The sequence below is a fragment of the Mixia osmundae genome (genome assembly GCF_000708205.1).
Source record: "Mixia osmundae IAM 14324 unplaced genomic scaffold scaffold_1, whole genome shotgun sequence".
Classification (NCBI taxonomy): Eukaryota; Fungi; Basidiomycota; class Mixiomycetes; order Mixiales; family Mixiaceae; genus Mixia; species Mixia osmundae.
In genome coordinates, this window is record NW_014575563.1 from 1,226,681 (window position 1) to 1,248,343 (window position 21,663).

Sequence of the window (21,663 nt, forward strand, 5' to 3'; positions counted from 1 at the left end):
CAATGCATCATCGCTTGTGTTGCTGCTGCAATTGCCTCTGCCGCTTGCGGTACCGCTCGAGGACTTCTTCATCCGTTGCAGCAAGCGGACGATTGCTCTGTTTGCCCAGTTCGAGAGGCGGCAGGCCTTCTGCCTCACGATGCGCGGCGACGAGTGCTTGTTCGTCGGCTCGTTGGGCAGAGACCCGGAAGAATCTCTCTCGTGCATAGTTGAAATCTTCCTCCTCCTTGGGTGGCCGCGGCGCGTTCTGTAGCTCCCGCAGACGCTGCTTTGCTTTTTCGGTCTCTTCGATATTGCGTAAACGTGCGCTGCATGGCCTCAGAAGTCAGCTCGCGCAGATGAACGATGGAGAGACGACCGACTCGATGCCCAGATCGACTTCTTGGACGGCTGTCAGCATGGCACTCGACGTTGTCTCGTTGCCTTCGCGTACGCTGCGAGTCCAATGTCAGTACTGCGCAGGGGAGGGTACTCGCGCTAACGTACGGCATCTTCGCGACCCTATATCGCTCCGCGACCTGGTACAGCTCGTCGTGTGGGTCGAGCTTGCCCAGTTCTTCTTCGACATCGAGCTGTCCCGGGTTCTTCTGCGTGCGTTTGCGTAGCTCTGCTTCGATGTAGGCCATCCTGTGGCATTCATCAGCGCTGGTGGTGAGAGCAGAGTCGAGCCGAGTACATGTGCTTGTCCACGTCGAGCGTATTGGTCTGCTGAGTGAAATTGTTAGACTTGACGAGTCTCCGCGTCTTGAGGTCCTCGTCGTCGAGCAGACTGTCGAGCATGACTTGAGCTGTGCCTCGCATAGAGAACGACGAGGGTTAACCGACTAGTCATCATCTTCTTTGTCCTTGACCCTGTCCTTGCTTTGCAGGCCATACTCATTCGTATCTCCCTCTGTCCTCTTCGCCCTCTTGCGCCTCTGAGCTTCACCGCTGTTGAGTCGTTCGAGGTCGATGCCCTCCTTACGTGTAGCTTGTCGGAGCTTCCTGAGCGTCAAGAGGTCCTCCAAATTGTCGGTTGGCTCATGAGCTTGCTCGTCCGCGATCGGGCCGTCATGATTCCCATCAGACTGCGAAGGTCTCTTGATCGTCTGGGCCGGTCGTGAGCGCTTCTTGAAAGCTATCTGAGCGACAGCTTCGGTCATGCTGCTAGATAAAACTGCTGGCGTGTCCTGCCTGTGATCCTGTGACGCGATGATGACGCGATGGCGAAGTCAAGGTCAAAGTCAACGTTGCGCCCGCTCCCTTGTTCACTCATGCTCCTGCGGTGTCGCCGCATGCCGCACACTACACGTCTGTCTCGACCTTCCTAGGATGTCTGTCCGCGTCAGCTGCCGCGACGGAGCGCGCAGTCGTGTCCCCGGACAAAGCGTCACCCTGCAGCCTGCCAGCGAAGCTCAGCGGCAAATCAGCTTGGGCGTTCTTCGGCAGCGTCTGGTGCACACTTCCATGTCCTTTCTCATCTGGCTCTCAGCATGATAGTCCTGCGGGCATCTACATCGACAGGAAGCCTCAATACCTTCAATTCTACTAGCGAATGCGCAACGCTGCCTCTTGCTTTTACCGCAGACCGACGTGTTCTTGATCGGAGCACTGAGCGCAGCCAAGAGCAAGTGCTCTAGAATCGTATCGGCTGCACAAAGGACATGAATGTGCTCGAATTGGATCATGCAGCATGTCACATCTGCATTGGTGCTCGTGAGCGATGGTACAGTCCCAGCGCAGTCAGGCGTCGCTGACTTGCCGCCAGCATAGCAATCGCAGGCACCTTGCTCGAGATATGCGTCGGCGGTCGACTGCTCAACATTGACTTGCACCTATGGCATGAAAGATTGCGCGCAGAGCATCACTCCCTGCATCACATAGCACTGTGTAACCACGTCTGATCATATCATTATTGGTAAATTCATGCATTGTGTGATAGACTGTGTAGAAGAGGGAGTGTAGGCTAGGGAGAGACAGAGGCATGGCACGCCACTCGTCGAGCGCAAGGCCGAAGTCAGACGCGACCGTGATAAAGTGTCGTGACAGTTTCTGCACTCGCTTCATCTGGCTCACCACACCTGTCAGTATGCCTTCAAGCGGTCAAGATGCAGAGGATAAGGCCCCCGCTTCGACACTGTCGAACGGATGGCCGGAGCCAATCGTGCCTATCACAAGGCCTACACCGCATACGACCGGATCAAGCCCCTTCAAAAAGCAGTAGAAACTGCGCAAGATGAGAAGCTGGAGAAGCTGGAGAAGCTGGAAGCTCGTGGTGCGCAGTTTCTACTGCTTTTTGAAGGGGCTTGATCCGGTCGTATGCGGTGTAGGCCTTGTGATAGGCACGATTGGCTTCGGCCATCTGTTCGACAGTGTCGAAGCGTGGGGCCTCCGCCTCTGGATCTTGACCGCTTGAAGGCATGCTGACAGGTGGGGTGAGCCAGATGAAGCGAGCGAGTGCAGAAACTGTCACGACACTTTATCACGGTCGCGTCTGACTTCGGCCTTGCGCTCGACGAGTGGCGTGCCAGTCCTCTGTCTCTCCCTAGCCTACACTCCCTCTTCTACACAGTGTACGACGTGCACGCTCTCTCCCGTGACGTCTGAAGAGTAGCGACGACATGCGCAGTCCTACAGCTCTCCTTTCGCTGCTTTGGATCGAACGAACGACCAAACAAGACTCTCCACCGATAAGGGCTGTCCATGCTATATTTGCAAACATGCGAGCAGCGACAAAATCACCCTATGCGCCAACAAGCGCTGGGTCTATACGACAAGCGGCCTGCACAGAGCTTGTTGGCGCCGCTTGTCATACAGACAGCGCTTGTTGGCGCATACGATGATGATGCCGCTGCTCGTATCGCAAGCGATCGCTGTGAAGGCAGGATGCGGAAGAGGGTTTCTCGGTTCGTAGGGGTTGCGTTCATGTGAGATGTACGAGCGTGCTGATGCCGGTGTGATGTAGGTATACTTTGCGTGCGCATGCGCCATCTTGAGCGCAGACCAGGCCAGCTCGGATGCACGAGTGATCCAGCCTGGCGTTCAACTAGCAGAGGTCGAGACCACTCGCAGGCTTTCTGAGCGGATATCGGGGCTAGCTCTTGACCGAGAGTTCACAGGCAGGTACGCAATCAATCGGTCATCGCGTACGTATGTATATCAATCTCTCTCTTGCCAGGCCTATCGAGCTTTGCAAACTGGACCCGACTGCCATAGGTCGCGGAACAGTACGCCAGCTGTCAACGATCTTCGAGACGAAGTGCTGGCTATGCGGTGGCGCGGCGCAGACACAGGCCCGCACCTACATCGCTGGCGCAAGGCGCTTAGCGGAAAAAATCCTCATCGAGCAAGATGTCGTGCCTGCGGCGCTGAAAGGGTCAGCATGCTCGTTGACGATGAGCGAACCGAACCTTCTCGCACTTCTTTCAGGTTGCATACTAGCGCCTGCTCCACTGACCTGTCAAGTCAAGCAAGTCAGCGGCAGAGCTTGCCCGGTCACAAGGTTGCTATCTACTAGCGCACACAGGCATCACGCCTGTACCAAGTCTCTCTGGAGCTCAGGCAAGCCCTCAGTCTACAGACAGAATCTCCCGGCAGGCACCTGTCAGACGCTGCAGCGACGCCTTTCGCCCGGTGAGAATCTTACAATGCGAAACACGCTGCTGATGTCCAGAAAGGCTCGCTGCCCTCATCTATCAGCTCGCATCATCACTTTCTCCACTCTCAAGACCGGAATCAGCTGGAGACTGGACTTGGAATCGTTGCACCGGGCGTATCTGACACATTTGTATCTGTCGAGCCAGCCTTTGACGCTGCGATCCTCCGAGTGCTCGTACGGGTGTGCTTCTGTCGTCCGTAGCTGAACGCAATGAGGACGCGTCGTTGACCGTTGAAAGGGCCGTGTTGGCTGCCCTGAGTCCGACAAGTCTGTTGAGCGCATTGGCTGGCGCGGCGCGAGGCTAACAAGGAGACGCGACGCGCCACGAAGGGCAAGCTGGCGAGCGCTCGTGAGCTCAGCGAATAAGGAGACCTCAGCAGAAGTCCCACGCGCAGGTCGCTCGTCACTTCTTCTCCAATGTCGACTCAGCAGATCATTCTTGTCACTGGTGGCACGGGACTGGTCGGCCAAGCAATCAAATATGTGGTCGAACACGAACCGGTAGGATCGCGCTTCGGCAAACAGTCAGCAGACGAGAAGTGGATCTTTCTCAGCAGCAAAGATGGTGACCTGAGGTAGGACAGCGATATCGTCTCGAGGGCAACATGACTCATATCGATTGCTCCGTCAGAGACTTCGCCGCGACAAAGGCCATCTTCGAAAAGTACAAGCCGACTCATGTCATTCATCTGGCCGCGCTCGTCGGTGGCCTCTACAAGAACATGGCCTATAAGCTCACCTTCCTGCGCGACAATCTGTTGATCAACGACAATGTGCTGCATTGCGCGTACGAGGCCAAGGCAAGCAGCATCAGCGTACGATAGTCAGCGCGCGTGGCTCATTGGCTACATTGCATACAGGCGGCAAAAGTCGTTTCCTGTCTATCGACCTGCGTCTTCCCGGACAAGGTGACGTATCCTATCGATGAGACCATGGTTCACAACGGCCCGCCACATGAAAGCAATTTCGGATATGCGCACGGCAAGCGCCTCGTCGACGTACAGAATCAGTAAATCTCACGCTTGATGAGCTTGCGCACACACGCTAATCCGTCCAGCTAGTGCATACAATGAAGAGTTTGGCTGTCGGGTCAGCATCCCTGCCATGCTGCTGTGGACCAAGCTGAAAGCTATGACTGACTGTCAGTTCACTTCGGTCATCCCCACCAATATCTTCGGACCCTATGACAATTATGACCTCGAAGACAGGTACGTACTTCAGCAGCATCGCAAGCTTCCTTCAGACTCATAAGATGCAGTCATGTCATCCCGGGACTCGTGCACAAATGTCTGCTTGCCAAGAGTAATTTGATCACGCTTGCTCGAACTTGAGCCATGCTGACATGGCGACACAGAGAATAAGACGCCTTTCGTCGTAGCGGGCACCGGCAAGCCTCTGCGACAGTTCATCTTCTCGCGCGATCTCGCAAAGCTCTTCGTCTGGGTTCTGCGCGAATACGATTCGATTGATCCCATCATCCTTTCCGGTGAATTGCACGACGCGAAAAATAGCTGTGTGCTCATCTCTTCTGCAGTCGGGGAGGCAGAGGAAGTCTCGATCAAGGAAGTGGCGGATTCGATCGTCGAGGCTGTGGACTTCAAAGGCGACTATTCGGTCAGTGAATGCAGCATGTCTGAACAATCTGCTGAGTCCCTTGCTGCAGTTTGACACCTCCCGAGCTGACGGGCAGTTCAAAAAGACGGCCAGCAACGCCAAGCTGATGACAGCCTTGCCTGACTTCACATTTACGCCTTTCAGACAGGCTCTCAAAGAGAGCGTGTCCTGGTTTGTTGAGAACTATGACACGGCTAGGACGGGCAAGCATTAGAGCATCCTTCGTATTGCATTGCAATCATCTGTCTCTATCCATAGTCTCCAGATTATATAGCAAACAAGCAACAACTCGGTTGTACTACAATACTCCAAATTCATACCTGTCACGCGCGCAGAACGGGATCGCGGCTGCCTGTATGGCTGATGCCATCGTCGAATGTATCTAGCTGAAACATGGATTCGTCCCCGCCTTGCCATCGACTTTCCATCGAGTCTGCACATTGATCTTCGATGTCCGACTGACCCGCAGTAGACGTGTCGAAGACATGCGCCGTCTTGCCATGAACCTCTGTAGATGTTATTCCAGCGCCTGGTAGAGATGTCGAATGGATCGCCGACTTGGGTAGCGCCACTTCCTGACCGCCAGTCGTCCAGAAGGTCACTGATTTGATCGGCCCAGCATAATGCGAATTGCCGTAGACGATCCAGGTTAGCGTAGCGAGAATCAGCACTGAACCGGTCACTATAGGTGCATAAGATAACGAGACTGTCCGCAAGGGTTAGGGAATTCCATGTGAAGACCGTCTAAGCGGCTTACTCGACGTAACAGGTAGGCTTGTCGGGAAGCACATGACGATCAGTATCAATGTTACGAACAGCACAGAGACGATCGCCATTGGCTTGCGAAAGCCGCGCAGCGTCCAGATCTTGTATCGGCCGGACTCCAGGACACCAGCTGGGGAGATAAGGAGTATCGCAATCGGCGCAGCGTAGGCGAGGAACGTGCTTGAACCGGCGCCACGTATGAACAGAGAAGTGACTATGTCGCTATTGATCATGATGAGCGTCAGTGCCATCAGATTCACTGTAGCGACCACCAGAATAGCTCGTCGAGGCAAGCGATGGTGCGAGCTGACATGTCTCAGATGAGAGCTGAATGGGAGCGCAGAATCTCTTGCAAGCGCCCATGTGAATCGAGAAGTGCCAAGCATCTGAGCAGCGCCTTGACACAGCATGGCAACGAGCACCATAACGAGGATGGCAAGGGCCAGAGGCCGACGAAGCTGTGCGCGCCTGTAAGCTGTCTGCTCGCCGATGACGTATAGACTGACATTTTCGAAGAGTATCTCAGCGGGCGCAAAATATGGCCTTGGCTCTGATTTCAGGCCAGCAGAAGATCTCCTCGCGCTCTGTCGAAAGCGCGAATCAGTCAAGCGATAAACGCGGCGCGAAGAGACGCACGCTCAACACCACCAAGGTGAGCTGCCATGCAGATCTCAGTGTTTTGGCATGCACTGATGGACGCGGAGCTCACCAGTGATCCTAGAACGTATGAGATGACGGTTGACCAAAAGACAGCGCGTGGGATCGTTCTGGCAGGCACTTTCGTCTCTTCTGACATGTGAGGCGCAGTCTCAAAGCCAGTGGTGATGCAAGTCAAGACCCAGCCGAGAAGATATACGACGCCAGCCGACTTGTAACCCGTATTGTTGCTGTACGAAAAGAAAACTTCAGACGCCGACCTATGGACAGGCTCAGGCTGTGTTTGCGATTGCGAAAGTGAATGCTTACTGCTTCGGACTGGTGTAGATAAGCAAAGAAATGACGGCAAGGAAGCAAGTAGCAAGTATTTGGAGTCCTATTATCGTGGTTTAGATGCATCCCAGCGGCCTTGCGGGCAAACTGACCGACGACCTTCCAGAACCAAGCAGAACGAGAGACTGGGAGATTAATGAATGCGCAGATGACCATAGTTTGTGCCTGTTTATCGTGCGGGTCAATATGGCATGAGCCAATGAATGCCCCAGCACGCACATAAGCGATGAGGAGGGCGTGGAAGTCGCGGGGACTATAGCTAGTATAAATAATACTGACGCATCCCTGCATTGCGACGGCAAATTGCCAGCTGAGCAAGACTTGCGTCAAGATGTGACCACAAAGCAAGAAGCTGCCGGTGACCCAAGAGATATATCGAGCTGAGCCGCGAAGGGGTGGGCAAGCACGACAGAGGAGAAAGGTCCAGCTGTACATTGCCCCTGCGACAGGATAGGTCCCGGCGAGTTCGGCTACAACGGCAGCCATTATAATCATGAAGATGCCAGTGATAGGGAAGCCAAATGCCAGGGCGCTAGAGCCGCCGTAGTCCTCGGTTGTCAGGATACCAAAGAATGCGCCAGAGACAAAGCCCATGTTAGAGACCGTCATGCTGAGCGCTGCCCAGAGATCAAGATTCCGTGAGAGCTCCTCGGTGTAGCCCAAGCGGGCCAGTCGCTGGCTCTCAGCTGTGGGATCGAGGTGCTGAGCACTCCGTTTGGCAGCAAAGCTCGAGATGGTCTCTATGACAGGTGGCTCAGAGGCTGCTTCGCTGTCATGCATCGATTTGCTGCCCATACCGTCTAGCGAGCTTTCTTGGGTGGACGTAGACGATGGCGTAAGGGGAAAGACTGCATATTGACTTGCAGCCGAGGAGCCGAGTTCGGGCAAGTGAGGGATCTCATTGATAGATGCATGCTCGGGTGACTTGCTGCTATCCGTGTCTGAAGGCGTCTGAGGGTAGTCATAGGTCGTGCGATTGCGGACGATGCCGTAGCTGCCACTTGGCTGCTCAGACGGCCTAAAGGCGTCGACAAAGGGTTGCTTATCGTCTGGCGCCGGAGCGGTACTTATGGGCGTCGACTGAGAGCTAGAGCCGGACGAGCTCATCATCGAAGCTGCTGATGGCATGGGCGAGCGCTCTTCCGCCGCATGGGTGTAGCTGAAGCTCACTGATTGACGGTACTCGGCGCTAGCCTGACTAGCCGACGTGCGGGAACCGTCATCTCGCGTTCTTGAAAGCAGCCGCCGAAGTGATGTCGACGTATCATTGTGTCTGACCATGATGTGTTGTGTATGGTTGAAGCAGCTAGTCTGCTGGCTGCGTGGCCCGTTCGCCCATCCTTCGTCAATCACAGAAAGAGCCGAGTCTTATATTGCATGTGGCTGTTTGCGTCCTGCCGTCATGTGCGTGCTGTATGTCGAGCTCGATTGAACACTCAGGCGATGACCAGGGTGAGCATGTTGCTTGACACGGCAGCTGGCAGACCAGACAGGACAGACCGCTCGCGATATCAGCCTGGCCCGAGCGCGAGCCGATCGAAGTCGGGAAGGGGCCTAGCCAGACAGCCAGCGGGCCAAATCGTTGAAACGCGAGAGGCCGGACAGATGCACATCGATGCATCAGGCGGACACAACAGATGAAGCCATCTAAGGCGCATGCAAGGAAGCGACGAACTCTTTGCTCGCGATCAGATGATCGCCTTGTTCTTGCTTCTTTGTCTTCTTGTTGGCGGTCGCTTCTGTTGCTGCCTTGCGAACGACAGCAGCATAAGGATTCAGTCGGGCCATGACGCCACGGTTCTTAAGCGGATTCTTGTGCTGCGTGAATGGACGTCTCGTCTTGGCAGGACCGGCAGGTCGTAGGACGCTCTGGATCTCTGTCGAGTTGATGATCGATGCAACGTCAGAGTTGCTGATCTTGGGCTGCGGCAGGTGATAGTCCTTCTTGAGGGTAGCAGTCTTGTCGTATGTGCCAAAGACCTCGTCAAGCACGGCGAACGCGCCTTCTGTCCAGATGATGAAGCGACCCAAATGACCACCAGGCGCGAGCTGAAGCAAATTCAGGCGGCGCACGTTAACGACTTCGACGCCGGGCACATTGCCAAAGGCGCGAGAGATGCCGTTGTCTTCGTTGTAGACGATGAGAGGTCCGCGACGTTGAGTGTGACGACGGTTGCGAGACTTGCCCCGGCCGGCACGAAGCTTGCGAGAGTTTGACACTTTTTCGACGTCGTCATGGGCATTGAGCGCCTTGAGAGCGGCAACAGCGGCCTTGGTCTTGGTGATCGATTCGAGCGCATCGGGTACCACGAGAGGAACCTCCTCAATCTCCTCAATACGATGACCACGAGCAAGAACGAGCGATGGCAAAGCAGAGGCGGCAAGTGCGGATACGGTCGCGAACCGCTTCTGATTGAGATTGGTCTTGACGTGCCACTGTCACCGCGCGATTCAGCACTGAATGAACTCTGCGTGCGTCTTGCACACCTTGCGCCAGATCTTGGTGGGTGCGTACATGCGACCGCCACGGCACATCTAGAGGAGAGAGAGCATTAGCTTGGGTTGCGTGGTCAAGCGTGTTAGGCGCACGTTACCAAAGGCAGCCTGACCGCTGCGGCTCGTACCACCACCACCGACACGCGGGATACGGGCGACAGCACGACCGGTACCTGCTCGTGCGTGTCAGACAAGTTCACATTCGGCAATGTGACGGAGCAGCGCACCCCAAGACTCGGCAGAGGTTTGTGCGCCGGCATTCTTTGCTACGCTGTACGGTTGACGCTTGTTCTTGGCCACAGACTTGTAGATGTCATGAACGACATCATTTCGGATGGGTGCCGTGAAGACAGCAGCTGAGGCATCTCATCAGTCAATGGTCGAGCTGAGCTGTAGCTAGACCTACGCAGCGGTAGAGTGCTGCTCGAGGCAGAGCCTTCGATGGATTGGATTGATACGACTGCTCGGCTCGTCATTGTACTGCTCAGTCTTCTTTTCTCGTCCTTGCTGGCGGTAGCGACGGAGGCTGACTGGCAGTAATGATCGGAAACTTGACATATCTTGTGACGCGTTATCGATATATTATAATGTGCGCGCTCCAGGATTCGAATCGAGTTGAAGTGTCCATATGAGCTCTTCGGGCGACGATCAAATGTCAGCCGAATCATACACATACTGCACAACATGCTGAGCTCCATCTCTGCAGACGATGGCACGAAGAGCCCGACCTACGCTCGCTGCTGCACGCGCCTCGACAAGCCTTGCTCACTACTCTCGACTTCAAGCTCAGCGGACTCGATGGACGAATCACTGGATACAAGCTCGTACGTACGTTCTCTTCCTGGCAATTCAATGCTGAACGTGCGGTAGAGGACTCTGGCAAGCAATCCTGAAGGCTCTATATCCTCGTCCCTTCAGCGAGCGCCAGCAGATCACAGCCAATTCATTCGCGGCAAGTCAGCTTACTTCCCCTTTGCGCCAGGAGGAATCGATGCTGTTCGGTCCATCGAGCCTGTCTCGGTCGATCAGCTGCTGAAGAATGCTGAGCAACGCTTCTCTCTGGACTCGGGCGGTATCAGAACAATTCCACCAGGATTCGAACGAGGTGTCCATTTTGACGATGAGACGGCGGCCGAGGACGCGCAGGCCAGCATCAGTATTGCTCCTGCTCACATCGAGCCGCATCGTCAGCTCGGTCATCCGCACGTCAACGGCGATGCGCATGTTCCCATGACAGAATTGGATGATGACATTGCTCAGCTTTTGCCTCCAGAGGTATGAATGCGCTTCCTCCCAGTATGACAGGCTGATCCGGTGATATAGACCTCACTCGAAATACCAGTACAGCCGAACAGTCAGAAGAAGAGGCCCGCGATCGCAAAGAAGGATTGGGCTCATGTGGTCGACATCAATCGCCCGCTTCTCAATTTTCGCGACCTTGTGCCAGACATGGCCAAAGAAGTGCTGCTCTTTCTTCACGATTTCAATCCGCTCTGACATACATTCGTAGTACCCATTTGAACTAGACACATTCCAAAAGGAAGCAGTCTATCATCTAGAGCAAGGCGACAGTGTCTTCTGTGAGCCAAGACGCCTCTCGCAAATACACGTCTGACAGACTTGCAGGTGCTGCACACACGTCTGCTGGCAAGACAGTGCTCGCAGAATACGCAATCGCGCTTGCCCAGCAACACATGACCAGGTCAGATTTGCGCGCTCTTACATTCGCGTACGACTTATCGGTGTCATCTCACAGAGCTATATATACCTCACCAATCAAAGCACTATCCAATCAGAAGTTCCGTGACTTCAAGCAAGTCTTCGGCGCAGAGAACGTCGGTATTCTCACGGGCGATGTGCAAGTCAATCCAGAAGCGTCCTGTCTCATCATGACCGTGCGTGCCATCAATGCCCATTGCGCAGTGGCTGATATGGTTGTAGACTGAGATCCTGCGAAGTATGCTGTACAAAGGCGCGGATTTGATTCGCGATGTCGAATGGGTCATCTTCGACGAGGTGCATTACGTCAACGATCTCGAGCGTGGAGTAGTCTGGGAGGAAGTCATAATCATGCTGCCTGATCATATCGGCGTCATTTTACTATCCGCGACCGTGCCAAACACGAAAGAATTCGCTGGCTGGGTCGGACGCACGAAGCGCAAGGACATTTATGTGATTTCCACACTCAAGCGACCTGTACCGCTCGAACACTTCCTTTACGCCGGTCGTGACCTTTTCAAGATTGTTGACAGCACAGGCACATTCAATGGACAAGGATGGAAGGACGCGCAGCAGGCACTCAAAAGGAAACAGGAGAAAGAGCGTGAAGCCGCTGGACTGCCTGCACCGGGTGCGCGAGGACGCGGGGCTCGTGGCGGAACTCGAGGGGTCGGCATAGTGCAACGCGGCCAAGCGCTAGGTGGTGCGAGCTCAGCGCGGCCTGCGGCTCTAGCACCTCGCCCTATACGGCCGGGCCCTGGCGCGGATCGTAACCTTTGGGTTCATCTTGTCGGATCGCTTCGTCAGCGCGACCTTCTGCCTGCAGTCATTTTTACATTTTCCAAGAAGCGATGCGAAGAGAACGCGTTATCTATGCCAAATACCGATCTATGTACGGCTACCGAAAAGAGCGAGATTCACTTAGTTGTCGAACGAAGTCTAGGCAGACTACAAGGTCGATTAACATAAGTCTTGTTGAGCGCAAGTCTCACAGAAATGCAGAAATCGACCGGACGCTGCCTCAGATCCTCAAGGTCCGCTCGCTGCTCAGCAAAGGTATCGGCGTACATCACGGCGGTCTGCTGCCGATTGTCAAGGAGGTCCGCCTCAGACTTGCTTACAAGCGATCGGCTCACAGCTCCTACAGATTGTCGAAATTCTCTTCGCCCGCGGACTCGTGAAGATTCTCTTTGCGACAGAAACGTTTGCAATGGTCAGTGCTTGCAGTCATGCATCGTGAGCTGCTGATGCCGCCGTGCAGGGTGTCAACATGCCTGCCCGGTGCGTCGTCTTTGCGAGTACGCGAAAGCATGATGGACGAACCTTTCGAGATCTCCTGGCGGGCGAATATACCCAGATGGCTGGCAGAGCTGGTAGAAGAGGACTGGACGCGACGGGCTGTGTGATCATCGTCTGCAATGAGGCGGAGCCTCCAGAGGCGGGTTCACCTTTTGAGAAGCTGTACGTGCGGCTAATGCTTCTAAATGTGCAGACGTCCGACTTGCACAAGATGATCCTTGGACAACCCAGCAAACTCACGTCGCAATTTCGTCTGACATACAGTATGATACTCAACTTGCTCCGCGTCGAGACTCTGCGCGTAGAAGAGATGATCAAGCGCAGCTTTTCTGAGAATGCGTCCCAGAAGCTGTTGCCAGAGCAAGAGCGCAAGATCATCGAGGGCGAGAAGCAGCTTAGTGCTCTTCAATCTATTGGCGTAGCTATAGACGACCGGCTTTATCTCTACCATGATCTGGTGATGCAGATACGACGACGCAACCAGGAACTTCTTCGGCTAGCAACTCAGTCGTCATCTTTTGGTGCATTGGCCGCAGGGCGCGTCGTTCTCCTCGATGATGCTAGCTTTGATACTGTGCCAGCAATCATTCTCGGTGCAAGCGCTCGGTTCGTACGCGACGATGGTAGCATCGATCCAGAGCCAGCGTTCAATGTCATGGCTTTGGACGATGGCTCATCTAATGGTGCCGTATCGGTACCACGCTGGCCTCTGCTGGCCAAGACAAGCAGCGGACACACTACATATCGACCGCTGGCCATACAGCTGTCTAGTATCGGCATCGTCACCCGCTTCAGACTGACGTTACCGCCAGGAGCGGCCAGCGACAGACCAGCTCGGCGCATACTCGACGATCTGGCGCGCGATGTTCAACCTACCATAGCGAAGCTTTCGCAGCCGGGGGCCGACGTTGAGTTTGATTGGGCAAAGTTGCGAAGCTTCGAGCTACGAGATACGCTGGATCATCGCAGGGCATCTGAACACAAGCTGGCGTCTCTCGGGGTAAACATTGACGAAGGCACAGCAGCCCAACTGTTGCGAATCAACGAACGCGAAACGCTTAGGATGAGCTTGACGAACCTTCGATTGGCTCTTTCTGACCAGAACCTGGAACTTCTGCCGGAATACGAAGGTCGAATATCTGTCCTCAAACGACTTGGCTTCATTGATCTGCAAGCGACCGTCTTGCTCAAAGGTCGAGTAGCCTGCGAGATCAACTCTGGCAATGCTCTGGTCTTGACAGAGCTTCTGCTGGACAACACTCTTGCCGTGTACGAACCTGCAGAAGTACTTGCAATGCTGTCAGCCTTTGTCTTCCAGGAAAAGACTGACATCGAGCCAATCCTGACGGAAACTCTGCAAGAGGTGCGCCCGGCTTTCGGGTCCACATTCAACTCACTGACCGTCTCACAGGCCAAAGCGACCATCCTGGCGATCAGCGAGCGAATCGCATCGGTCGAGTCCTCAGAGCGTGCAGAGTATTCCGCGGATGAATTTGGCAATAAGCTCTACTTTGGCCTCGTCGAGGTTGTCCACCAATGGGCGCTCGGCATGGTATGTCTCCTCGGCCGTCGTATGCGCATGCTGATTTGCTCTGCGCAGCCCTTTGAGCAGATCATGCTTCTGACTGACGTTCAAGAGGGCACGATCGTCCGGGCGATCACTCGTTTAGATGAATGCTGTCGTGAGGTGCGCGACGCAGCGCGAGTCATCGGAGATGCAGAGCTCGGTCGCAAGATGGACGTATGCCGGACTTTGTTGCGTAGAGATGTGGTGTTCTCAGTGTCGTTGTACATATGATGAAATGCAGGCTGCAATGCATGTACAACTGATTATTGCGCTGTCGGCATACAAATCGTGCGGCCTTTCTTTCACGCATGGAAAGCCTGGATGCCGGTGAGTGCTTTGCCAAGGATCAGGCCATGGATGTCTTCGGTGCCTTCGTATGTGTTCTGTACGTGCACCGTAAGCGAACATCTGATCATGAGGCAAGTAGAGGCATACCACGACATATAAGTTCGAAGCAATTCGCATGACGCCGTACTCCTCTACGATAGCATTGCCGCCGAATATCTCCATGACCTTGCGAGTATGCTTGAGCGCCTTTGAGCAATTGTTGCGCTTGAGCAGTGAGATCATCTCAGCTATATGATGCGTATCAGCAAATACGGGACCAGCGGGGATGCGTCGACTTACGAGCCCAGGCACCGCTATCCTTTAGCCTACCGAGCTGTATGGATGCAAGCAGACCCAGAGTAGCTTCTGTATGCGCATCCGCAAGCTTCTTCTGTACGAGCTGGAACGACGCCAGCGGTACCTTAAATTGCGTTCTGATTCCGATATATTAGACAGATATGAGCAAGCCATAAGTGATCTTGCCTCTCGAGCGCATACTGCCTCGCTCGTGCTAGCGCGTCTTCCAATGCGCCGATCGCGCCAAAGCTGATGCCGAAGCGAGCATTACTGCGTTAGCACACGATCAGCTCCGCGAATCGTGCACGCATTGTGGGTTACCTACTTAAGACAGCCGAATGGTCCTTTCAGGCCGGACACGCCTTCAAGCAGTGCATCGCTTCCGACCTCGACTTCGTCCATGTAAATCGAGCCGGTGATCGAGGCCCGTAGCGCGAGCTTGTTGGCGATCTTGGGCGCAGTGAGACCTTTCATACCCTTCTCGAGGATGAAGCCTCTGATCTTGCCATCCCATTTGCACTTGGCCCAGATGATGAAGACATCCGCAATGGGACCTGCGTATGCGTGTCAGTCCTTTGAAGCGTGGATAGACGGCTTTCGTCGCTGACTATTGGAAATCCACGTCTTGCTCTAAGAGTCACAGAGAGCGTAAGCACTGGCTTCTGTGTGCGAAACGCAGACGCACTCCAGAGATGATAAAGCCGCCTCCTGGCTTCTCCTGAGCTTCGGTTACCATGCCAGACGGGTCACTACCGTGGCCAGGCTCTGTAAGACCGAAACAGCCGATGAGCTCGCCTTTTGCCAGGCGTGGCAGCCACTTTTGCTTCTGCTGCTCATTGCCGAATGCGTAGATGGGATGCATGACTAGCGAGCTCTGAACGCTCATGGCTGATCTATATCCGCTGTCGACGCGCTCGACTTCGCGAGCGATGAGACCGTACGCCACTGACGATACGCCAGCACAGTCGTAGCCTTTGATCGTGGCACCCAGCAAGCCCAGCTCACCCTGCAGGCGCTCACGGCGTCAGTGCAGCTACAATGTCCACCCGGCTGACATGAGACTGACCATCTCTGACATCATCGACTTATCGAAATTCTCATTGCGGTAGCCTTCAATGACGCGAGGCACGAGCTTCTCTTGGCAGTAGTCTCTCGCGACATCCTTGATCGACACTTCCTCTTCAGTCAAGAGCGTGTTTTCGATTCCCAGTGGATCCTCCCAATTATACTTTACAAAGCCAGCAGACTTGGGCGGCGGCGCTTCGGCTGTGTTGAACTGGGAGCTCGTCGAGAATGACTGTGCAGGGTGACGAGGAAGATTCTTAGCGAGTGTGCGGGCTAGTGCGCGTGACATCCCCAGCGAGTCAAGAGAGTTGATGTGTCGATGCGCGATTCTGAGAACTCTGCATTGTCTGGGGTAGCCGGATGCTTACCGAGCTTCTTTTGACGTGCTTAGCCTTCCTCGAGTGACGCGTGTCGGGACTATGTGGGGAAGTGGGAATTTGGGGGTCTACCGGGGGTTCAAGAAGCCCCCCCCAGACTTCGCTACGCCCGCGCTCCGCTCGACTCCGACCAATTCGACATCGACTCTGGGCGAGCTGGGCGACAGCCTCGACACCTGATCATCTGCAGAAGACCAGCAAGCTACTGCGACTGATACGTGCCAATGATGGGGAAGCGGACAAGCGTCTCGGCGCTAGCTGCGCTTGAGGTTCCTGGGCCATTCCGAACGGAGGTACTTCAGTCCGACGAGAAGATCGGTAGTAAGGCAATCGTATGCGTGATACAGACACTGCCATGCTTGAGACTATGGTAGCTCCATTGGTCACCGACGGCTGGTTATTCTGCAGTCTACGAGCGTTATCAAGACCGGTAAACTTCTGCAGAGATCACTGGCGACACCGTATTTGGACACCTCTGGAATCTTCTCGTTCTGAGCGATTGGCAGCACAACGTCCTCCTGATCACACAGTCAGATCTGCTTCAGACTTTACGATGGATCGCATTGTGACGAGTGATCAGCCTGCACACTTGCAATTTACATTGCACGCCACAAGTGCATTGCTTTCTAACCTCAGATCGTTGTGATATCCGCGCTTTCGAGTGAGCGGGCGAGTCTTGAGAGGATCACAGCTTCGTGACTTGTGCCATCATTACAGCGCGAAGGAGATGCAGTGTGTCACTTTGCAGGATCCGTTTCGCCCAAGTAGATCTTCTTGTCCGTACTTGACGAAGCGATGACAGGCGCATTCGGTAACCAATCGACTGAAGTGACCGTGCCGGCATGTCCAGGCAATTTGTATGCCACTTCGCCCGAAGCAACCTGCACAGCGGGTGAGTATGCAGTTGGCTAGCTACCACAGCGTCCTACATTCCAGATGACGACAGTACGGTCTGCCGCGCCGATTGCGCAGCGCTTGCCGGTTGAGTCCCAGCAGGGCTTGCGCAAGTACTGGTCGTGGCCGGCAGGTGCACCGTAGAGCGTCCTTGTCAATCTCGGGTTCTGTGATGGATCGTCTACATTGGTGATGGGCGCAAAGGGCCTGACGTCCCAGACCTTGCAAGTATTGTCAAAAGAGCTAGACAGCAAATGAGAGCCTTGGGGAGATAGAGACAGGCCGGAGATGGTGTCCGAATGGTCTCTGAGGGTGAACGCAATCTCCGACTTTCTCAAGTCGTACACATGGATGTCGTTGTCGATGCCGCCAATGTAGATCTGTTGGCTATCTTGTGACCAGCGAACAGCTGTAATAGGATAGCCCATATCGATTTCTTCTATGCTCTCTTTTGTCTCTACGAGCCACACTCGCACGAAGCCATCGTCGCCGCCTGATACAATACGTTCCAGGCCAGTGCCGCGAGTGATATCGATAGCATTGACGACGCCAGTATGAGCTCGATGCCGCTTCAAGCGCTCTCCGCTGACGGCATCGAACGAGTTGAGAGTCCCATCTGCACAAGAGCAGACAATGAGATGAGAGCTCGGGTTGGGCGACCATTCTATCGTGACTGCGGCAGACTTGAGTCGAAAGACGCCGTACTGCTCACAGATGGATCAGCGCGCATGCCCGCCGACTGAGAGCTGACTTACGTTCTCGCAGTCGCCATAGACGTTCCATAAGTCTGCTTCGCCATCAGGTTGCACACATCCAGAGCACGAAGGGACGCACTGATGGTGCGGTCAGCCGACACGCTCGCTAATTTCTCGCCAGTCGGGTTGAACTTGACATCAAGCACTTCCGCCTGTGCGCGTACCTCAAGCACATCAGCTGCGGCTTTACTGAGCAGACGAGTAGACGCACAGCATGTCCCTCGAGACACATGATGGGTGCCTTGAGAGCTGACGTTCGTTGAACGGTGCGGATCAGTTGCTGCGACTTTGTGCCTGATCTGCCATCGGAGGCGACGATCATGGACTGAGCATTGCTGGCATCTTCATCTTCTACTCGGGCTCGCTTGGTCACTTGCTGGGATGAGCTTGCGCTCGCTCGCTTGTCCGCCATCCTCAACGCTTCCGGCCTGAGGATGCAGCTCTTTTTCGCCAAGTCAATTCATGGCGAAAGTCAAGATGAGAGAAAGACAGAAAATAAGCTCGTGCTGGTTGCCAAAAATTATTTGGCAAGGCGAGTCGAGACGAACAAGAGCTCTTTGAGTGCGGTGATCAGCAGCTCGGGCCAAGCGCAGAGGGCCTTCAGCAGTCGGACAGCTCCTGCTACAGCTTCCCACTCGGAAGGACGATCAGAACAGAGAGCATTGGTCTCGAGGGGTTTCTCAAGCTTTCCCGCGTGCCTTGACGACCTCGTGCTCCAATCACCGTTAGCGAGCTCGCAAGTGCCCTCCAGGCCTGCACTCGCCTCTCATTCGACGAGCAGTCAGGTCACACAGCTTCTGCGTAAGTCAACGAGCGTCTATGCATGACGTGCCGAGCTCAGGCAGGATGGATGAACAGACTCAGAAAGAGCTCAATGAAGAGCTGCAGCCAACCAATCAGACCGAGCTCCATGCATCGCAACCGACACCACCACTTCATCATACGTAGCAACTCACACGAGCTGCTGCTAATCTAGGCCTCTGCGCCTTTTCTTCAAACCCCTTTCAGCTCTCCAACCTCGGTCGGCGCGCAGGGCCTGAACGTGCTCAGCCCGCGCAAGACGAGGATCCTCTGAGCTCTCTCTTCGTCTGCCTGCTACGACGCAGCAGCTGACTCCAGCAACATGCCGCGCAAAGCTACTGCTACTGCGCAGCCCCCTCTGCAACAACAAAATGGGAGACCTAGTCAGTTGACTCGCTCTTCGAGCGCTTACACGTACTGATGTCACAGTCGGTTACACAGCTCGCGCTCATGCAGCAGCTACAGCGACAGCAGCTGCACCCGCTACTCCTGCCTCAAAGCGCGAGTCGTCACCTCGCATTCGACAGTCACCCGCTGCCAAGCTAGAGAAGCAGCAACAAGAGACAGGACAGACCAAACATGAGCCCAGAGTCCCTTCAGATCCATTTCTGAACCATGACGATGCCCCCAAACGGCAAAAGGGCTTACGGTCTCAGCATGAACTGCCAGTCGAGAATGTACCAAACGGCCATACGCTACCCGAAAGACGATCCACTCGGCAACGCGCTCAGAAAGCACCATCTCATCGACGCGCGCGACGAGGCCACTCTGAGCATACCCGCGCAGCCATCGAAGAGGCAAACGAGATTGCCATTGATACGGATGCCACAGTCGAGGACGATGGTGCAGACATGTCAGATCTCGATCTCGCAGAGGCAGATGACGACGACGAAGGTCCGGCTGACATTGGCGATGATGACGACGATCTAGAGCTCGAGGAAGAACAAATGATCATCGCAGAAGTAGAAGAAAGGCAACAAAGGCACTCCCGTCGCTCATCTCGCAAGCTGTCACCCTCCCACTCAGACTCAAAGCACTCTGCTTCGAGCTCCAAAGTGAGTCGAGCCAAGCCAGATCTCCATGCACAGCCCGAGCAGGACGAAGACGATGAGATCATTATCGAAGTCGCCGAGTTCCCTATTGAAGCTGTCAGAAGTCCGGTGACTTGGTCCGACAGTGGGGATGATGACATCGATATAGAAGAGCTCGAGGAGCTCTTTGCGCTCGCCGACGGCGAGAAAGAAGCCGAATTTCTTGACGGCATGTGGTATGCCGACATGAGCGATGCGGACGATGACGAGGACGATAGTGATAGTCAAGAAGCCGATTCGGACGGCAGCAGCAGCCTCGTCGACGAGCAAGATATCTGGGACGCTCGTCATTGGAACGCTGGCGTGTCAGAAGGAACCTTATCGGATGGCGACTTTGGATCCGATGACATAGACATTGACGACGAAGACGATGGAGGCAACACGACAGACTCTCTCGACGATTCAGACCATGTCGGTCTGGTACGCTTTGGCATAGAAGTAGACGAAGACGAGCTGGATGCCATCAAGGCGTTTGCATCGCTTGCTGACGTACAAGCGCCTACCTCTGCAGAGGTCACCGCTGGCCTTCATCGCAAAGGCTTTCGCGTGGCGATGTCAAAAGACGCAGATACGACGTTTGCTGTCGTCGACGAGCGTACTGCTGCCAAACTCATGCGGGGCCTGCCCGTAACCATCGCAGTGCCCAATACGAACAGTCGCAAGAGTAGGCGGAAAAGCCAGCGACAAGCAGGCATGCGTACTCCAAGAGCAAACGGAAGAGCAAGCGTACCTTCGCATCTTATTACTTCCTCTTCGTCTGCTTCGCCTGAGCTCGTGCCGCAATCTTCGCCTCGTGCGCCCGAGATGGGCAACTTCGAGGCGCCGCCAGCAGACGGCAGTAGGACTGTTGCCATCATCGACAACTCATCCAAGCTTGTCCCTTCGCCTTTTTCGCGCAAGGGAAGAACGCGCAAGCGCGTCTCTCGCGTCAATTCGGTGTGTCACAATAGTATGGGCGCTGAATTCGTGCTGATACCAATGTGCTCGCACAGGGCGAAAGCGCGAGTAAGACAGAGACGGACACACCTTCAAAGATCGTCAGCCCAGACGAGGCCTCGCGCATGTCGCCGCCGCCCATCAGAATCAGTGAGGAGATCGAACAGATGGATCTCGACGACGTGCTCGACATGACGGGCTTGCAAGAGGATGACAGCGATTATGAGATATCTGACGATGCGTCGGAAATCGCACAACAGTCTTCCGTTGGAGGTGGAGGTCGAGGGAGATCTCAGTCAATAGGCAGCACAGCTACCACCTCACACACACTTGGCGATCTACACCGGTGGAATCGCATACCTATCGGCTCATACAGGCGCAACATGCTCGATGCACTTGCACCCAGCGAAGCTCAGACCTTCGTCAAAGGATCAAATCAAGCTTCCGCTCGGAGCTTGTTCCTGCCGGTTGGTTCTGGCACATTGACGGTACAGCAGAAGGGCGGCAAGAACACTCGGGCACCGAGCTCGATACTGCTGTCTCCCGTGCTCAACGCGACCGATCATGCACAGGCAAGATCGGCGCGTAAAATCAAAAGGAGCAAGGCGCGGACGAGATCCAAGTCACACTCCAACATGGCACCCCCGTCGATCGAGGAGACGCCAGCCAAGAAGCAGAGACGCGAGTCCATTGCTTCCGGCCAGTCAAGACCGCACCCTGTCACACCCTTGCCAGGCACTCGGGCCAGCAATGGTGTCACGGGTCCACCAGCAGGCGGCGTGAGCGACCTGATGAGCTCATTGCCCTCACATGGCTGCCCGCCACTCAGCTCGCCGCTCTTCTCGAGCATGGGCCAGGTCCAGTCGACCCCGAACCATGCGATACCTCATCTCAGCTTGTCAAGCGACGATGTGGCAGGCATGATTTGAGGACGGGTTGGAAGATTGCCGCTAGATATCTCTTTGCTAGTCTGAATCTGTAATGACATGCTCCTGTCCTGATATTGTACTGCACTGCGAAATTGCACGCCGTC

General features: G+C 54.9%; 12 protein-coding genes across 12 annotated transcripts; 6 read left to right on the forward strand and 6 right to left on the reverse strand.

The window, feature by feature from the left end:
• Positions 1–7: 7 nt before the first annotated feature.
• On the reverse strand, positions 8–1,142 carry L969DRAFT_44391 (uncharacterized protein; the record flags this gene model as incomplete). Its single annotated transcript, XM_014715535.1, has 5 exons — positions 8–308; positions 363–434; positions 487–627; positions 677–769; positions 826–1,142. The coding sequence occupies 5 exons, from the start codon at positions 1,140–1,142 to the stop codon at positions 8–10; spliced, it is 924 nt and encodes a 307-aa protein (XP_014571021.1).
• An 85-nt stretch (positions 1,143–1,227) lies between these two features.
• L969DRAFT_84264 (uncharacterized protein) lies at positions 1,228–1,897 on the reverse strand. Its single transcript, XM_014715536.1, has one exon. It carries the CDS (start codon positions 1,665–1,667, stop codon positions 1,395–1,397), a length of 273 nt encoding a protein of 90 aa, XP_014571022.1. The 5' UTR covers positions 1,668–1,897; the 3' UTR covers positions 1,228–1,394.
• A 1,014-nt stretch (positions 1,898–2,911) lies between these two features.
• Positions 2,912–5,465, forward strand: L969DRAFT_91849 (uncharacterized protein; the record flags this gene model as incomplete). The annotated part of the gene is made up of 12 exons (XM_014715537.1): positions 2,912–2,933; positions 2,982–3,102; positions 3,158–3,817; positions 4,018–4,212; positions 4,269–4,437; positions 4,498–4,646; positions 4,699–4,726; positions 4,784–4,845; positions 4,896–4,939; positions 4,992–5,123; positions 5,172–5,251; positions 5,301–5,465. The coding sequence occupies 12 exons, from the start codon at positions 2,912–2,914 to the stop codon at positions 5,463–5,465; spliced, it is 1,827 nt and encodes a 608-aa protein (XP_014571023.1).
• A 109-nt stretch (positions 5,466–5,574) lies between these two features.
• L969DRAFT_14610 (uncharacterized protein) lies at positions 5,575–8,287 on the reverse strand (the record flags this gene model as incomplete). Its single annotated transcript, XM_014714907.1, has 8 exons — positions 5,575–5,957; positions 6,009–6,474; positions 6,523–6,600; positions 6,653–6,673; positions 6,726–6,933; positions 6,983–7,049; positions 7,099–7,171; positions 7,226–8,287. The coding sequence occupies 8 exons, from the start codon at positions 8,285–8,287 to the stop codon at positions 5,575–5,577; spliced, it is 2,358 nt and encodes a 785-aa protein (XP_014570393.1).
• A 177-nt stretch (positions 8,288–8,464) lies between these two features.
• Positions 8,465–8,647, forward strand: L969DRAFT_43612 (uncharacterized protein; the record flags this gene model as incomplete). The annotated part of the gene is made up of 1 exon (XM_014715538.1): positions 8,465–8,647. The coding sequence occupies one exon, from the start codon at positions 8,465–8,467 to the stop codon at positions 8,645–8,647; it is 183 nt and encodes a 60-aa protein (XP_014571024.1).
• Positions 8,648–8,653: 6 nt separating this feature from the next.
• Positions 8,654–10,024, reverse strand: L969DRAFT_100889 (uncharacterized protein; the record flags this gene model as incomplete). The annotated part of the gene is made up of 5 exons (XM_014715539.1): positions 9,909–10,024; positions 9,730–9,858; positions 9,596–9,675; positions 9,494–9,541; positions 8,654–9,442 (listed from the first exon to the last, which is right to left on the reverse strand). The coding sequence occupies exons 1-5, from the start codon at positions 9,976–9,978 to the stop codon at positions 8,654–8,656; spliced, it is 1,116 nt and encodes a 371-aa protein (XP_014571025.1). The 5' UTR covers positions 9,979–10,024.
• Positions 10,025–10,130: 106 nt separating this feature from the next.
• On the forward strand, positions 10,131–14,318 carry L969DRAFT_91853 (uncharacterized protein; the record flags this gene model as incomplete). The annotated part of the gene is made up of 14 exons (XM_014715540.1): positions 10,131–10,156; positions 10,209–10,326; positions 10,373–10,777; positions 10,826–10,963; positions 11,013–11,082; positions 11,129–11,204; positions 11,259–11,397; positions 11,444–12,176; positions 12,224–12,321; positions 12,369–12,434; positions 12,483–12,659; positions 12,714–13,883; positions 13,932–14,072; positions 14,121–14,318. The coding sequence occupies 14 exons, from the start codon at positions 10,131–10,133 to the stop codon at positions 14,316–14,318; spliced, it is 3,555 nt and encodes a 1,184-aa protein (XP_014571026.1).
• Positions 14,318–16,108, reverse strand: L969DRAFT_84269 (uncharacterized protein). The gene is made up of 8 exons (XM_014715541.1): positions 15,778–16,108; positions 15,397–15,717; positions 15,320–15,341; positions 15,037–15,265; positions 14,898–14,981; positions 14,715–14,848; positions 14,523–14,662; positions 14,318–14,470 (listed from the first exon to the last, which is right to left on the reverse strand). The coding sequence occupies exons 1-8, from the start codon at positions 16,063–16,065 to the stop codon at positions 14,390–14,392; spliced, it is 1,299 nt and encodes a 432-aa protein (XP_014571027.1). The 5' UTR covers positions 16,066–16,108; the 3' UTR covers positions 14,318–14,389.
• Positions 16,109–16,520: 412 nt separating this feature from the next.
• L969DRAFT_42968 (uncharacterized protein) lies at positions 16,521–16,799 on the forward strand (the record flags this gene model as incomplete). The annotated part of the gene is made up of 1 exon (XM_014715542.1): positions 16,521–16,799. The coding sequence occupies one exon, from the start codon at positions 16,521–16,523 to the stop codon at positions 16,797–16,799; it is 279 nt and encodes a 92-aa protein (XP_014571028.1).
• A 91-nt stretch (positions 16,800–16,890) lies between these two features.
• L969DRAFT_14614 (uncharacterized protein) lies at positions 16,891–18,214 on the reverse strand (the record flags this gene model as incomplete). The annotated part of the gene is made up of 5 exons (XM_014714908.1): positions 16,891–17,034; positions 17,083–17,751; positions 17,803–17,834; positions 17,882–17,954; positions 18,014–18,214. 5 exons carry the CDS (start codon positions 18,212–18,214, stop codon positions 16,891–16,893), a joined length of 1,119 nt encoding a protein of 372 aa, XP_014570394.1.
• A 65-nt stretch (positions 18,215–18,279) lies between these two features.
• Positions 18,280–18,680, forward strand: L969DRAFT_91857 (uncharacterized protein; the record flags this gene model as incomplete). The annotated part of the gene is made up of 3 exons (XM_014715543.1): positions 18,280–18,305; positions 18,380–18,603; positions 18,661–18,680. The coding sequence occupies 3 exons, from the start codon at positions 18,280–18,282 to the stop codon at positions 18,678–18,680; spliced, it is 270 nt and encodes an 89-aa protein (XP_014571029.1).
• A 245-nt stretch (positions 18,681–18,925) lies between these two features.
• L969DRAFT_91858 (uncharacterized protein) lies at positions 18,926–21,559 on the forward strand (the record flags this gene model as incomplete). Its single annotated transcript, XM_014715544.1, has 3 exons — positions 18,926–18,986; positions 19,045–20,630; positions 20,687–21,559. The coding sequence occupies 3 exons, from the start codon at positions 18,926–18,928 to the stop codon at positions 21,557–21,559; spliced, it is 2,520 nt and encodes an 839-aa protein (XP_014571030.1).
• Positions 21,560–21,663: the final 104 nt, after the last annotated feature.